General features: G+C 47.0%; 1 protein-coding gene across 2 annotated transcripts in view; it reads right to left on the reverse strand.

Moving 5' to 3' along the window:
- The window catches only part of NCAPD3 (non-SMC condensin II complex subunit D3), a 48,005-nt gene that overhangs the window by 3,010 nt on the left and 27,689 nt on the right, over positions 1-17,306 (reverse strand). For both annotated transcript variants that reach the window (XM_060268381.1, XM_060268382.1), the window contains 13 exons: positions 17,118-17,225; positions 16,630-16,744; positions 16,428-16,535; positions 15,476-15,714; positions 14,806-14,885; positions 9,674-9,811; positions 7,256-7,389; positions 6,121-6,320; positions 5,861-5,971; positions 4,407-4,583; positions 3,718-3,842; positions 3,219-3,346; positions 3,004-3,081 (listed from right to left, as the gene is read on the reverse strand). In XM_060268381.1, coding sequence (XP_060124364.1) covers positions 3,004-3,081; positions 3,219-3,346; positions 3,718-3,842; positions 4,407-4,583; positions 5,861-5,971; positions 6,121-6,320; positions 7,256-7,389; positions 9,674-9,811; positions 14,806-14,885; positions 15,476-15,714; positions 16,428-16,535; positions 16,630-16,744; positions 17,118-17,225 — 1,741 coding nt within the window. The remainder of the gene's footprint in view (positions 1-3,003; positions 3,082-3,218; positions 3,347-3,717; positions 3,843-4,406; positions 4,584-5,860; positions 5,972-6,120; positions 6,321-7,255; positions 7,390-9,673; positions 9,812-14,805; positions 14,886-15,475; positions 15,715-16,427; positions 16,536-16,629; positions 16,745-17,117; positions 17,226-17,306) is intronic.

Genomic DNA, 17,306 nt, shown 5'->3' on the forward strand with positions numbered 1-17,306 from the left:
TTCTCACCAGTGTGGTGCATGCTCTAATTATCTCTCGCTTGGACTACTGCAATGCGCTCTATGTGGGGCTACCTTTGAAGGTGACCCGGAAACTACAATCAATCCAGAATGTGGCAGCTAGACTGCTGACTGGGAGCAGCCGCCGAGACAACATAACACCGGTCTTGAAATACCTACATTGGCTCCCAGTACGTTTCCGAGCACAATTCAAAGTGTTGGTGCTGACCTTTAAAGCCCTAAATGGCCTCAGTCCAGTATACCTGAAGGAGCGTCTCCACCTTCATCATTCTGCCCAGACACTGAGGTCCAGTGTCGAGGGCCTTCTGGCGGTTCCCTCGCGGTGAGAAGCCAAGTTACAGGGAACCAGGCAGAGGGCCTTCTTGGTAGTGGCACCCGCCCTGTGGAACGCCCTCACACCAGATGTCAAAGAGAAAAACGACTACCAGACTTTTAGAGGACATCTGAAGGCAGCCCTCTTTAGGGAAGCTTTTAATGTTTAATAAATTATTGTATTTTAATATTTTAATATTTCTGTTGGAAGCCGCCCAGAGTGGCTGGGGAAACCCAGCCAGATGGGAGGAGTATAAATAATAAATTATTATTATTATTATTATTATTATTGTAGGCAGGTTTTGGGGAGGAACCATATTCACATGCCTGCACAATATCCCAGATTCAACCCCTAGTTGATAGCTGCAAGAGACTGGAGAGCTGCTGCTCATCTGAGTAGACCGTTCTGATTAGATGAATCAGTGGAATGACTGCACACCAAACTGCATGCAGAAGCAGCTCCTTAGTTTCCAGAGAACCCAGAAGCAGGTTCAGAATATTGGCACACAACAGGAGAGAGAGGATGGAAGTCTTGCAGCTGCTCATACATGTAACACCAATCTATGGCTTGGCATTATGTCCTAAGGGACTAAGTATCCTGGCTCACAAATAAACCTATGGTTCGTTTAGCCTAACTATGGCTTGCTGTTCTGCCGAAAGTAAAAACACTTGCTTAACCATGGCTTGCTTGCATACTGTACTACACCCAAGGTACTCACCAGCCTACAGAAGCACAAGAACAGCTTGGAAACAAGCCAAACTATGGCTTGTTTGTTCAATTCATGATTTGTTGAAGAAACAGTGGGTTGGCATTATGTGCAAACCCACACATGCACAGTGAGTATTTTTCTCTCTGCGTCTGTTGATTGTTTTTGGACCATAGTTTCCTTCTCATTTTAGGACCGGGAGACCCAGAGCCAGTGGGGCGATGACAGCTCAATCCTGGCTAGCTCAGGCAGTAGTAATGTGACACATAGCTTGTGTCACTGCTAGGAAGCAAAGCTGGAATTTTAAGCCTTGGCCCCCAATGGGATTAACAGTCCCCTCCCTCCCACGCTCCACAGCATATGTTGCTTAAATTGAGCATCAGTGCCAGCCCCCAGGCAGAAAGGAAGGCACGGTTTTCACGGCTGTGGCATCCCAAGACTTTGCGCAAAGCTGACGTCAGGAAGTTAAGGACATCTGGTGTTAATGTTGAGTCTATCGACTCAGCCAAGTCGGGGAGAGGATGACACAGAGGGTCAGATGTCTGCAGTCAGCTTGCTGTGAATATCACGGCGTGGCTTTGAATAAGAGACACTCTCCTGGTCACCTAAGGTCTCAGGGCAGAGTCTTTCCCTGTCCTGTTGCCGATCACTTTTAAACTGAAGATAGCAGCAGCTATCACAGAGCGTTGGAGCCCTTCCAAAATAAAGGCACAGGTTCCTGTTGGCTTCATGAGGATTTGGTTTCACAGAGTACTGCCTTCATTTCCCCCCACCCCCAATTTTTTTTTTTTGCCACGCATGCAAACGCGAATGCCCACCAGTTTAGGACAACTTGTAGCATCACACACAAACTTTATGACCCACTGCTTAAAGTACAGTCAGGGCAGTGTTCATTCCACAATCCTGTGCAAGTGAATAAAAAATTTGGGTCTCGGGGCACAGCATCCAGCGGTTCATCTTATTCTTTCAAAAGGTAAATTTCAAACCTTTAGTAAATATGAAATCTTGCAAATCAGAATGGTGCCCGTCAGCATTGCAAGTGGTAAGGGATATGACTTAGTGCCCTGCATGGCTCCTTCTGCCATGATTAGGAATATCAGGGTACAAAATACAGATAATACAGAAATAAATGTAAACTTGCAGCTTCCTTTCCTTCCAGCCAAAACCTGCAGACTGACTGTTACTAGGGACAGGCAACCCACCAAATCACCTGAACTACCCTTTGCTGTCTCATCTGCCCAGTAAGATTTGGGAAGAAGGGGATTCAGGAAGAGCTGTTGTCAACATGTGAACACACATCTGTCAGCTAATGTCCTTTAGGAAGATGGAATACAATTTTGAAGTGGAGCCTGAAGCCAAAACACTGTGCTAGGGCAAGGTACCAATGAGTGCAGGTTTAGTGCTGGGTTGATCTACCAAGAAATGGCCGTGAGGATTAGGGCTGAGATACTTGACCAGAAAAACATATATGCACATCAGGATTTCAGACCACTGAGAAAGAAAGACCATATACTAGGAATGGAGAAATCTGTCCCTTCAGATGCTGCTGGACTACAACTCCCATCAAGCCACCACTGGCCGGGCCTGATGGGAATTGGAGTCCACAGATGAAAAGAATGGTGTTCATTCACCATGATATGTTACTGGTGGACGCATCATAGGAAGGGGTTCATGACTCTCTTAAAGCAGCTATTTGACTGCCTGGTTGGAGTCTTTGTTGTTATGAACTGTGTGCACTTAATTTGTAATACGCTGCCATTTTCTACCGTTGAGAACATTGCACTTGCCAAGTTTGGTTTCTTTTCTTTGCAAGGTTGCAGGGGAGTGCAATTTTCCTGTTGTGTTTTATTTATGCTTGACCAGAAATGGCAGGGCTAGGGGACTAGGAGACCCCCAAAGCCAGCCCTGCCACATGTGGCTGCTTCCACACACCCCTCCATAACAGACCATCTCTTCAGAAACTTACTCTTAGGGGTACTGATCGCTCGACCTTCCAGGAGAACATTGGTTCCAGATGATGGTCGAATTAGACTGGTCAAGGACACTAAAAGAAAAAGGAGGAGTGTGTTAGAGACAGTGAATGTCCCCATCAGGACACCTCTAGTTAGTCTGGATCCAGAACTGTGCGTATATTTAAGGTGGTTCTGAGACAGAATCTCTACCGGCCAAAGAAAGGCTCACCTTTACTGTTCTGCCTGCTCCCTGGAGATGTGGGCCTCCCGCCCAAGCTCCTGCTGCGCTGATTTTTAGCAGCTTCTGCAACCTTCTTAGCAGAGTTGAGGATGGCAATGGTAGTCAAGGACCTGTTCCTAGGAAGGAGGAAAAGAGTAGAGCTGTTGCTGGCGTTCCGGTCGCTACATAGTAAGCAAGCTTTAAAAGAGCATCTGCCGAGCATCACAAGGCAACAACTAATTGGACCTCTGGAAAAAGATTCATTTGAACCTGCAGTTCAATGCATTGATGCATTTGATTTATAATCTGACAGCATGTAGACAGACCTAAGGCTAGCAGCAACCATCTCGCATGAAGTGTGACAGTTTAGCACACGATAAAAGCTTAAGTGTATAAGGCAAGCTGCACTGCGAAGATGCACAGAAGATACTCAAATTCAGGATTTGCCGAATCCCAGAAAAACAGCAGAATCACAGACAGCCCAACTCGAGTCCACAGAGTCCTGTACCTGGCCTTCAGGATGCCTGGTCTGGGCGAAGTAAATCCAGCAGGTAAGGTGGAGTCTCTTGCAGCAGTCACAGAAGCAGCTGCATTTTGATAAGCAGGTAGTGCTTCTTTTTCCGAAGTGGGAGACTATGATTTAAAAAGGAGAAAATGGAGCTGTGCTTAAATTCCACTATGGCGTCAATCAGGGGCAAAGAGGGCTTCACGCTACTGCCAATAGGCTCACACCAACTCTGCAATGCTAACCCTTCATCATTCCTGTGTTACAAACAGAAAACTCAAGTTGGGTGTAAACTTTCTTAAAGTTACTTGTGGCAGAGTTGGGAGCTTTTGCCCTGCCAGCTTGGGGTGACAATGGGAGGGGACAGGACTAGGCTGGAAAACAGGAACAGCCAGTGATGCATTTCAACGTAGTCTAGCACAGGGGTGAGGAAATGTGTATCTCCCATCCCTCTGAGGTACAAAACTCGGCAGGTGAGTGAGGCCACCCAACTATCAATCTCCTGACATCAGGACGTCAGCTGCTCCTTAGCATGCTACAGCAAAATCTTGAAAAAGCAGCAGTTGGGTACGCCAGCAGGCGACAGTAAAAGAGGGTTGGGGGCCAGCCTGTTGGGAAATCGGGACTCACATGGCTGTGGCTAGCAAACACAATCCTTGCAAGCCCCTGCTTGGGAGGGTGGGAGTTTGTACCTGCGCAACTGCCAGGATGTGAAGGGATCCTGCCTCTCTGGGCAGCTCCTGGTTTTGCTCAGACTCCATTTTCAGCTGTTCCTCATACTTCTTCATGTCGTACTCCAGCTCGGCGGCCAGCTGCTTGTCCATGGCAAAGAACTCTTTGATTTCATTTCGATAATCTTGCATCACCTCCTGGAAGATGCAACAGAGAAATTGGTGGTGGTTAAGCTGCATGCCTTACCGTAGATATTTGTTGTGGGCTGTTTTTAAAATCTATACCTGGTTGTCCTACTGTTTTACAAAATATTTTTGCTGTTTTTAAGGGTGTGCTTGTAAATCCCTTGGGATGCAGACGTGGAAGGCGATGATGATGATGATTTCATCAGCTATGCTTTCTGCTGATGTTCAAGTGAAGATCTTAAAGCTACAAGTGGTGAAATGATCCTCTGATTTAAAGAATGTCTGGGCAAGATACTGCAGCAGGGAAGATCAATAATGGCAGTCGGCTACTGTGGAGAACAAGCAACTGAAGCAAAGTCCTGGTGTGTGTGCGCGCACACACATGTAAAAACTGACATTGCTCCATAAGGAAGGGCATTATCTCCAGGTGTATCTTGTGCTCCTCACTCAACCTTCAATGTCCAACAATGTTCTTTGGCCACTGTTACCTATGACACAGTGGGACATGGGTGGCGCTGTGGTCTAAACCACAGTGCCTAGGGCTTGCCGATCAGAAGGTCGGCGGTTCGAATCCTCGCGACGGGGTGAGCTCCTGTTGCTCGATCCCTGCTCCTGCCAACCTAGCAGTTCGAAAGCACGTCAAAGTGTGCAAGTAGATAAATAGGTACCACTCCGGCAGGAAGGTAAACGGTGTTTCCGTGCGCTGCTCTGGTTTGCCAGAAGTGGCTTTGCCATGCTGGCCACATGACCCAGAAGCTGTATGCCAGCCATCCCTTGGCCAGTAAAGCAAGATGAGCGCCACAACCCCAGAGTCGTCCGTGACTGGACCTAACGGTCAGGGGTCCCATTACTTTTTACCTATGACACAGGTCATTCTCCCCTCCAGTCTATCAAGACACCAGAACAGGCTGGTGCAAATGCTTAATTGTGCCACTGCCAGGGTCCTATCAAGAGATGCTACTTGTGGCATATTGACTGCTAATCATTTAGCCCAGCAACATTAAACTTGCCCCCAGAGGCTCCTGGCTGTGCGTCCAGGCAGAGAAGTAACTGGATCTCTTCCTCTGTAGACATCCTTATCAGTCCCACAACCTCCAACCAGCCCATCATGATCTCCCACACCTCTCTACTGCTCAGAGCCCAGGACAGGAGGCAGCATGTGCCTCGTCACAATGCAATGTGGCAACAGGGACTGGGCAACAATACCCACTGGGCGCAGGGAATGCCCAGGGCAGGGGGTTGCCCTTGACTCATGGGTTTAACTAAATGACCCTGGCCTGAAATATTACCCGGAGATAGTTCATGAGATCGCTCAGAGCTGGAAGCCTGTTCTGCTCCAATGAGGTCTTCAGCGACGTGATGATCGGAATGACATTCTCAATGAAATTCCTCTTCTGAACCTGTGGGGTGGATTGAGCAGAGATGGAGTCAGCGGAATGGGGCGGCTTTATTCAAAACAATGGAGAGATTTAGCATGTTGCAAAGGGAGAGCACAGTGGTGTCACTCCCAAGGACTTTCCCAGGCTCTCTTTGGAGCTGCTATACTCACTTGTGAAATCATTTTCTTCTGGGCCACCTGCATGACAGCGTTGGCTATGGCCAGCTGGTCCTCATCCGGCTCAATGTCATCCTCTGGCCTGGATTTCATGGCAGAGAGCTTGATCTCCTTGCAGCTCAGGACCTCAAAGGTGTCGGAGAGCAGAGCGCTGGCCTCCAGGTCGAGAGGCAGGGCTCCGTCCACAAAGCAGGCTGGAAACAAAAAGGATGGAGAAAGTGGGACAAGTGGTTACCTCCAAACACCAGAAAAGTCCAACATTTTAAGCTGGGAGCAAAGTGGTCTTAGCTCTGCACAAGGCTCTTTGCAGTTAGGGACAGCTCACCTAGTCAAGCGGCTTCACAGGGAAATGCAAAATGAGGTTGGGGCTTGCTTTTAAACTCTTGTGCAAGGGGCTCAAAGCACACACACACACAAAAGCATATTGGCACCCACTGCAAGGAGAGAGAGGCCTTGTTCTTATGAATGTGTCTCAACCAATTAGATGGAGATGAGAGGCTCTTGTGGCATAACCCGCCAAAGAAGTCTATCCAGCACATTCAGAAGAGTGAGTAGCCGCAGCAGTCTAGATTTTCTACTTCATGGTGAAGGCCCCCTTTAAAAGCTCTTCCCAAGGATAAAATGAAGAGGACAGTGACCTTCAAATAGCAGATCCCAGATATTTAAGCCCAAAGAGAATTTCCCAGAGCACCATTCTAAGCCTGGGAACAGGTGCTGAGCACAGCCCCAAATCCACTACACAATGCCAGTTCAATCGCAGGCTCCTGGAACCGAACCTTGGAATTAACAAAAGAGGAGTGTAAAATGTGCACAAGAGGCAGACAAACCAACACCTCCCATGCAAGAAATGGGAAACCCCGCAACAATTCACGGGGTATCCCGCAACGATTTTGTAGTATCCATGACATTTTGGGTACATCATCACAACAATCCTTTCAACAATGCTGCGAGGAAAGCTTGTGATCTTTGGAACTGGGCAACTTCTGAGCCACTCTGCAGGGGTGCTACCCAATAGGCACTGAACTTCATGCACAGAATAGGTGTTTTGGAAGTGCCCCCCCACCCACAAAATCACACTGTGAGTTAACATTTCACACAGTGCCTTCTGTGTAGGAAGATACAGCCGTACCCAGAATGTTCAGGCTGATTTTCGTGATGATGTTGAACCTCTGCTCATCGGTAAAGTGCTCCAGCAGGAACTTGTAAATCTCCATCCTTTTCTCTTTGTTAGCTTTGCCCTTCAGGGAAAAGAGGTTCTTCTCTCTGTAGCAGGTGAATGAAATTCATTGATAGCTAAGAAACACAAGTGTGCGTAAGACACCCATCTATTCAACATTCAAAACACAGACATTAGATCTTGCATGTCACTGAAGAGGGAGGGTAGGAAACAGAATTCGGACTGTTGCCCCGAGGTCAATCATTTATCATTAAAATGGGAAACGGGCTTGATGACAAAAAAAAATTGTGATTCCTGCATTCACAGTACAATCATCTTCTTTTCTCTCTCTCTTACCCCAACTCTCACTAACCTACCTGCCACATTCTCCTTTCCCTCCTTCTGGAGGTCTCCTCTCTCCAGCATCATCTCTGCAAGTCAGGGATGGGGGAAACTAACAGCCCTCCAGATGTGGATGGCCTGCAGCTCCAATAATCCCTGACCATTAGCCATGCTGGCTGGGCCTGATGGGAGCTGGGAGCCCAACATCACCTGGAGGGCCAGCACCACATCCCTAACTCTGGAGTCTCCTCTCCCTCTCGCAGGATTCCACGGAGCTCCCCCCACCTCACATTCCATTATGTCAGGGCAACCGACAGGCAGATGGCAAAATGTCAGTCCTTAGGAGAGGCAGAGCACATGTTTGATCAGGAAGGGCTTGGTCATTATGAGAATCGGAGGTAAAGCAATGTCTCTGCAAACAACAAGGGCTGGGTTCATCCGGTATCGGGGCTGAAGCACAAGCTTTGACCTCGCTGTGTTGTTGGTGGCCCTGACGTACAGAGCTTGACTTTGCCCCACAGAAGCAAGCAGCAGCCCGCCTGGGAGAGGGCAGGCCAAAGGATGCATTAGGACAGAACTGCAACAGGGGTCATTTCTGCACTTCAGGATTCTGCTCATTGAAGATTAACCCCACAGCCAAAGTACATCACCTCAGTTTAGCTGTTTCTCAGACAGACTAAAGTGCAGCAAAACTTTAGGAACTGGCATTTACTTATATATAAAAAGATGGACTAGCTATTCGCTCTGAGCCAGTTTCACCGGACCATTCTATGGGGATGTTTTTCAGTGGTACAGCATTGCTAAATGCCACTATGTGGGGTGACGAGAGGGGATTGTATCACTCCAATCCTTAAAACACTACACTGGCTGCCAGTAATACTGGGCCCAAACACTTCCCAGCCTCAGTGTCTCAAATAGCAGCAGGTGTCCTGCTCATTGTCCCATCAGTAGGGGCGGCTTGCAAGGCCTTGGTACTGCTGCTGTATTTGTGGAATTCTCTCCCAGATGAAATCCGGCAGTTCTGCATGCTAGCAGCGCTCAGGCACAAGTTGGAATCGAATCTGACCAGCTGCTGTCCTGTGCTCAAACTCTGGGTGATCATGGCTCTTGAACTGTGGTTCTAAGGACTGAATTATTTTGTTGTTAGTATCCCCATGTCCTGTCGGAGAAAGGGTGGGACATAAAAGTGATGACAAGTGACACTTCAACCGCAGGAGGATCCTGCTCACCACTCTCTCGCCCCGATCTGGCCACAGTGATCCATGCGACGATCACCTCCAGGCTTGACTATTGTAACTCGCTCTACGCAGGGTTGCCCTTAAAGCTGACCCAGAAACTCCAGCAGGTGCAGAATGCCGCGGCGAGGCTCCTTACAGGGTCCCGGCCGCGGGATCACATTCATCCAGTGCTTTACCAGCTGCACTGGCTCCCGGTGGAGTACAGGATCAGGTTTAAGGTGCTGGTTTTGACCTTTAAAGCCCTATGCGACTTGGGACCCTCGTACCTACGGGACCGCCTCTCCTGGTATGCCCCGCGGAGGACCTTAAGGTCCACAAATAATAATATTCTGGAGATCCCGAGTCATAAGATGGCTAGATTGGCCTCTACTAGAGCCAGGGCCTTTTCAGTACTGGCCCCAACCTGGTGGAACGCTCTTTCCCAGGAGACCAGGGCCCTGCGGGATTTGTCATCTTTCCGCAGGGCCTGCAAGACAGAGCTGTTCCGTCTGGCCTTTCGGCTGGACTCAGCCTGACCCCTGTGTTTTTCTCCCTCATGGCTTGGATTTATGGCCTACTTGAAATGAGGCTGCACTTTAAATTTTAATACTGTATTTTAATCTGTATTTTAATTAATTGTTTTTATGTTTTATTGTGGTTCTGTTGGTGTCAGCCGCCCTGAGCCCGGTTTTTGACTGGGGAGGGCGGGGTATAAATAAAATTTTATTATTATTATTATTATTATTATTATTATTATTATTATTATTATTATTACATGCAACCCCCTCCCACCCCCTTTCATGTTGATGAAAATAGCCACCACTCCACGGACCGCTCACTCTGGGGGAACCGGTTGAACTTCTCATGCCTCTCATAGCTGTTGAAGTGGAAGATGCACTCGATGAAGTGCTGGGAGAACATCAGCGGGTTCCTCTTCAGCAGGAGGTGCACCAAGCAGAATTTAGCTAAGCTGCAGGGAGGAGAAAGGGAAAGCATGTCAGAAGGCCACCTCAGTGGCTTTGGTTTGCAGGCAGCGACTCGCTTTTTAAAACTACCTGGGAGCCATATTCTGAGCTAAGCATGGGAAGGAGGGGCCAGTAACATTGGCTCTGCCCTTCAGCTCATTGCCACAAGACCAGAGAAAGGCAAAGGGCTCCTTAGCCTCTTTGTCTTCCCAGGGTGGAAACACACACTTTGGGCAATGTGAGGTACTCTTCCCTTCTGAACCTCAGTTGCTGGGTTGCCACTTTGTGTGTTTTGATTCATGTGCAAGAGAGTACAGTGGCACCTCTACTTACAAATGTTTCTACTTACGAACGGAGCTCCGTCCGCCATCTTGGATGTAGTTTGGATAGGATTTTTTCTACGTGCGAATTTTTAGATAGGGTTGCTTCGACTTACGAATTTTTTCTCCTGATGCATTCCTATGGGATTTGACTTACAATTTTTTTCTACTTACAAATGTGCGTTTGGAACGCATTAAATTCGTAAGTAGAGGTACCACTGTATTAAAGAGAGGTACCACTGTATTAAAGAGAGAAGAGGGGGTAAGAAAGACTATGCCAGAGCCAGAATGAGCCCCTGGGTCACTACTTGCCGACTCAAGGTTGATGAAAAAAGAATTAATTGTTGCATCAGTATAGCAACAGAATGGGCTGCCTAGGGAAGATTGTGTGATCACCAGGAGCGCCAACTATGATTGGTAATATTCTGAGTTACTATGCGCTTGCATGAAGTCGTGTGTGGTTGAAACACCCCGTTCCCCCCCCCCTTTTAAGCGATGTCTTTTATGACATTTCTGGATCACTTCTGGGCACAAAGCATGGATGTGCACATATCTGTCGTGCCTAAAATGGAGGTTGCCTGTCCTGTACTTTTTTCCTGTAGACTGATGACATTTTGCAACGGACCAGTTGAGCGGCACAGAAGCCAAGAGAAAAGGGCCTCTCTCAAAATGCAGTCTGGGGTGGGGGAAAATTTGTGGTTCTTCTGATGGTGAGCTTTAATTCCCATCCGCCCCATCCAATATGGCCAATGATCAATGTGTTGAAGGGAACTCCAGTCCCAAAGCTCCACATGGCCAGGGGTTCTCCTTCCCTGCTGAAGCCCACCTCAGATCTGAGCGGGGCTTAAACGATACAATGTTTAAGAAACACGGGGTCTATTGTTATGCCGTTCCCTTACCCAAGACTCCTTTGAAAAGCTTTCAGGGCCCATCCTGCAATTTTGCTTCTAATTATAATTCAACATAATTAAAGAGAGAAATAACTCAGTTGAACAGTAAACACCGACAGTAATTACAGTGTTTGTGATAATTAACCAGCAGTCACTCGTGCTAGCAAGATCTTATTAAGGAGATCTGGTATTCCCGGCCTGAGACACAGCTTGGAATCCACAATGACTAGGGAGCGTTTTTAATAAAATTACTCGCTCCCTACGTGTGGGCATTTATTGAGAATACCCCATTAATAGCCGGGCAGCTTCTAAATGAAACGTCGATGCGCTCCACAGGAAAAGGCAGCTCACTGCTACGGTCTCAGTGCTGTAACAGGCTGCTGTGGAGGGGGGGGTGGGGGTGGGGAAAGCTCTGCATTGAAGAACGACCGAAGTACAGACAAGTAAAATTAAACTCACACAGAGTCAAAATGAATGCATAATTAAGCTCACGGAATATATTGCCACAAAGCGGGGGCAATGGTGATTAACATGGGTGGCTTTTAAAAAGCATCAAGATCATTTTTTAGAGGGCCCATCTGTCAACAGCTATTAGCCACTGCCACTAAATGCAACCCTCAGAACCAGAATACCAGGAAAGGGCCCCAGGAGAGCATCTGTTTCACACACAGAAGGCCCCAGGTTCAATTCCCAATGGCATTTCGAGGCAGGACTGGGAGAGACTCCTGGCCTGAAATGGCAGAGAGCTGCTGCCAGACAATATAGACCAGGGTTTCTCAAACTTGAGTCTCCAGCTGTTTTTGACTACAATTCCCATTAACCCAACCACTGGTCCTGCTGGCTAGGGATGATGAGACTTGTAGTCCAAAAATGGCTAGAGGCTCAGGTTTGGGAAATCCTGATATAGACAATACTGAGCTTAATGAACTAATGGTCTGACTTGGTATTTGGCAACTTTCTGTGTTCCTTTTCAAGTAGAGGATGCTGGGGACAAACTATAAGAGAAAGTGCTTGTCTTAATTCAGAAGCACCTGGCTATCTGCTGTATATGTGTCAGGGGACCACCAGCGGTCAGCGGAGAGTCCAGGAAGTTGGGACCAGGGCTCTCCAATGGAGACGGCGCCTGGGATGCGAGCAACATCCTTCAGAAGGTCTGCATCCCGGGCTCCGTCTGCATTGGAGAGCCCTGGTCCCAACTTCCTGGACTCTCTGCTGACCCCTGGTGGTCCCCTGACAATATGTGTGTGTTATTTTTTTATTTTTTAAAAAATAGAATGCTCAAGTTCATGGGCAAGGAGTCTTACAGATACACCAGTAAAAACAGTAAGGGGGTAAAATATTGAGGTAGACTTTAAACCAATTTCTTCAAATAAATCCTGCAGATTTTATCCCCAAATAAGCAGGTTATCTAAATGCAGAAAATATGCAAGAAACAGTTAAGGTCTAAATGATGACAGGGATTTCAGACTCAAAAGAAGATGCAATATGGATCAGCAGCATCTTATGCTACAATTAATGCCTGGCCTAAGGCACACAGTGAGTTTAGGAAATGTCACATTCTTATTTGAGACCATACAGAGAATATTCACCTAAAATATTCACCTTTTACCTGGTTGAAGGCATTTTTAATGGCTAAGCTTGAAGGCTTCCATTTAAAAGCAATCAAAAAAGAATTCAGAATAAAGAAATTGTTTTTTTTAAAAAAAATCCATGGAAACATAGGCTCCAAACTAGTCTGGACAGTACCTTTTGAGAAAAAACAGGTACTTTTACCATGTAGTAAGTTTAGAAAACCACAAAGACTACACAAAGAGTTCAATGACTTCCAAAGCTTGCTATTCTGCCAATGACGGACCTAATAAGAAGACATAACCTGAAAACATTTTGGATCCTGATTGTCTTTTTGGAAGCACCAGAAGACAGCCATGTGGCATGAGCCATTGTGATGGAAGTGGATAGTGGATAGGTTCAAGCACCTGGCTTATTTGGTCACACTGTACACCTATTTGTGTGGCAGGCCTTTTTCAGTCCAAATCTGTACCTGTCAGCCTAAGCCCAGGGTTGAGATGCCTGGTAACCCATGGGATAGGGAACCTGTGACCCTCTAGATTAGGCACGGCCAATCTTGGCCCTCCAGCTGTTTTGGGACTACAATTCCCATCATCCCTGACCACTGGTGCTGTTAGCTAGGGATTATGGGAGTTGTAGTCCCCAAACAGCTGAAGGGCCAAGTTTGGCCATGCCTGCTCCAGATGCTTTTGGTACTCCCAGCCCTCCTAGTTATCATCGTCAGTGGTCAAGGATGCTGGGAGTTGGAGTCTTACTGTTATCCCTAAGTTAATTTCACCCAGAGCTTCCAGGTGAAAGAGACACAACATTTAATTGTCCATATCAAGTAGATTAAATATTTTTAATCAGGTGAAAAAGGTCTCGTAACAGATCAGACAGATCTTTTAAATTATTTAAATTCATTTAAGGACAAATACTGATTTTTAAAAAGAGAGTGGAAAACACCATCTCAGAAGAGCCATGGTCTCTTTGTGTCTTTTAAGATGATGTGTGTGTTTGTGTGTGTGGCCTAAAAACAAAGAAAGGATTTCTTTGGCTCCTGGACTAGTGTTTTGTCTGCAGTGCAAGGTAATTAATTGATTACAATTAATTGACTCAGATTTCTTTAATCAGGTGACCAATGAGTAGTGTCCGTTTTTACCCTCAAAACAGAAAGTGGACACACACAGAGACATAAACGGCTGTGCAGAAAGCACATTAAAGGATGATACAATACTGCCACCAGCTGGAGAGACAGGAAAAATGTGACACCAACTGCAGGTGCTGTATGAAAGCCAAAGGGCAACAAGATTGTCCCTGTTAGACCTGTATTTTAGGACCACTTAAAAGCCTGGGAATGAGTTTCAGAATTCATCTTAAGAAAGCATACATGCGGAAAGCGTCAAATTGCTGCTGACAACCCCAAAAGATTTTCCAATCCCAAACCCACAGTAAAGATTTTAAAACATTAAGCGGACTTATACTTTTATATGAAAATAAGAGACACACAGCGGGAAGGTAAACGGCGTTTCCATGTGCTGCTCTGGTTTGCCAGAAGTGGCTTTGTCATGCTGGCCACATGACCTGGAAGCTGTACGCTGGCTCCCTCGGCCAATAATGCGAGATGAGTGCGCAACCCCAGAGTCGGTCACGACTGGACCTAATGGTCAGGGGTCCCTTTACCTTTTTAAGAGACACACTCTCACGCACCTACTCACAGCTCCCCCATTTCCCAGCTGATGTGAATGGGCCTGGTCCATCCCTGCTCATCAAGTGACTGGAGAGGGGGCAATTTGCATTGCATCAGGATGAAGTTTAAATCTCTTGATCCACCCAAAGGCTGTGCCTACTCAACATATTTTTCTTTTGCCAATGCAGCCAAAAATTAGGTTGATAAGGCCTTTTTTCTTGCTCCTTTTGGTGGAGAGGAGGGAAAGAACACCTGAATGGGTGTTATCCACACCTGCTTTGTAAGGACTAACAAAGACATCAAGAAAAGATAAAAAGATGGGAAGGGTTATAGTTTCTCCCCAAGTCTGTGCTTGCTTAGTGGAACTGTAGACGCCAGAGGTTTTATTTAAAAAAACGTTTTCTACTTTTCAGAGTTGTTCTTATAAATAACCAAGCGGGAACAAATTCCTAGATTTCCTCCATCATTCAGACATAAGCAAAACGTGGAAGCAGAACCTGGTTTTCATCCCTTTCATGACTCCAGCGCAGGGGAAGAAATGATGGTGTTACCTTGCGATCTCCTGATGTGGGTCCACCAAAACACTGACAAATCTGAAGAAGAGGGATCCTTTCCATTTCACAAATTCCTCCTATGCAAAAACAAAAGTTGGGAGGAGAGAGGATGAGCGTGCTTCAGAGGCTACCAGGCTTTCCACAGAATCCACACCACACATACAAGTCTGCTAACATCCACCACAAATCCTTGACGTGCAAGTTTAATGAAATCTATGACCAATAATTACGTAAAACGAGCAATGGTTGTACATCTTCATCTATTCTGTCATTCTTAGTCTGATGCCCAAATTATTCTAGTTTTGGTTGCCAAGGGATAAGTTGCATAGAGAAGCAAAGCCCTGCTCCCATCTACTGGAAATCACATCCCTGCCCAGATTCCCTCCCCATTTTATCTTCCCAGTGACCTTGTGACATTGATTAAGCCGAGAGAGGAGACAGTGGCTGTGTGAAGGCCATCTTTTGAGCTTCTGAGGTGGTGGTGGTGGTGGTGGTGGTGAACCGAACTGACTTCTGTTCAAGCCATCTGCTACACTAAACTGGCTCTCCTTCACCATCTTCAGGGCTGCAAACTTAGGGCTTCCTGTTGTGACATGCCACCCTTGACATCAGAGCCAAAGTGCAGCACAACAGAGAAGACGTCCATGCCAACCTGTGCTTGACTCACCTGCAAGAGGTTGGTAAGGAGAATGAGCGTCTGCTTCCGGATCAAAGGTTCCGGGTCCTTCAAGCATATGGTGACATCGGGGATGTACCTGTCTGCCATGGTGGTGTAGCGGATACAGAGGTCACAAATCACAAGGACAACGTTATTGCGGACAGCCATGTCCTTGGACACCTCTAGTTCTCGAGCCAGGGCAGGAATGAATTTGTTTGCCAGGTCCTCATGCTGGAGGCAAAGTTTACCTATCAAAGAACAAGTAGCAGGGAGGAAGGAGGAGGATTAGGATTGAGCCACTGGACTGATCTCTTCCGCCTGTGTGGCAGTCCCACTAGACCAACACACTGCCATCGTTAAAGACAGTCAACTGGATCGAGACTTAACTATTCCTAGTGTAAACTCACATAAATCAATGGGACTTAGATTAGCCATGATTCATTTAAAACCCATTTGATTTCAGTGGTTCTGCCCAGAGTCTCAATGCCTACCATTTCCAACATCCAAACTCAACTGCTTAGTCTCTCTGGGTAGGAATCTATAGCAGGGGATATTTTAAACCTCATTCCTGGCAGAGGTGGGGGGTAAATGTAGCTCCCTAAGCCTCTCCCCAGACTGCATCTCTTCCCAGCTTTGCTTTGCACTCTCCTTGATTGTGTTTGCCTAGCTGAAATGTGTTTTTGAACTCTGATCATGCCCCTTGCTTGCCTGCATGGAGGATTGGCTGGGGGGGGGGCAAGCACACCCACCCACCCACCCACTGTACATAGGGGGAAAACCTATCAACTTTTTCCTCTGGCCCCATCCACACTGGCATGGAGCTCTCAGAAGGTTATGCTGCTCTCGAGCTGAAAAAGGCTCACTGGCCCTGATATATCACCAAGGTTTACTGGGGGAGGATGAGGAGAACAAGAAGAGATGGCACATGGTAAGGTGTTCTTGTGCAAGGGAGAGCTCTTACCTAGCGTAATGAACGCGTGAGCTCTGACAACAGATGGAAACACGGAGTCTCTGAACTGGGACAATGGTTGAGACGGTGGAAGGTCCTCGCTATTCCCAGGGCTGGACGCTAAGGAAAGAATCACGCCAAAGTTAGAATGGGGCCTCCAAAACTGGGCAGCTGCCCTCTAAAAGGGCACACCAAAAGAAGAGGAAGGCCTTACCTTTGCCCAGTTGGTCAGGACTAGCCAGGATGGACTGTATCAGAAAGAAAATGTGTTTTTCCACTTTGGCGGGACAGAGCTGTGCAGCCTCACCCAAGATAAAGAGATGTCTAACCTACCAAAAGGAGACCACTGAGAGTTAACATACTGTACAGCACAACTCTAGTGAACTGTGAAGTGTCTAGCTCCGGCACATCCCTGTTTAAGCTGCAGGTTGGTGCTGCTGAACAAAGGAAGATGTTAGAAACACAACATTTAAGAACCAACAGGTACCACCCGCCCTTCGAGGAAGAAGAAGAGGGTGAGGGAGGCAGGTACAGGGAAACACCAGGGCCTGCTCTAGTTGGTCGGCTCCTTTCTCCCCGCTCCCAATTTTGCATGTTAGAACATTTGCCTTAGTGCTTTCAAACTGTAAACCACCTTGGGTGCTTGGGCAAAAATTGCATATAAATGCAGCAAATAAATAATAATAGTCTGGTCTCACTTACCAAGACATTGTCTTGTAGCTGCTCTCCTCTGCACTCTTGGAGGACTATACTCGAGATGAAATGCTCACACGTGGCTACAAGATCCCCAAATAAGTTATTCAGCATATCCTGTTCAAACATGGAGAGACCTTGATTTAATTCTTTACTAAGGAACCACTGTTGCTTCTCTCCCTCTCCCCTTCTCTCCCT

This window comes from Zootoca vivipara, chromosome 15 (genome assembly GCF_963506605.1).
Source record: "Zootoca vivipara chromosome 15, rZooViv1.1, whole genome shotgun sequence".
In the NCBI taxonomy this organism is placed as follows: domain Eukaryota; kingdom Metazoa; phylum Chordata; class Lepidosauria; order Squamata; family Lacertidae; genus Zootoca; species Zootoca vivipara.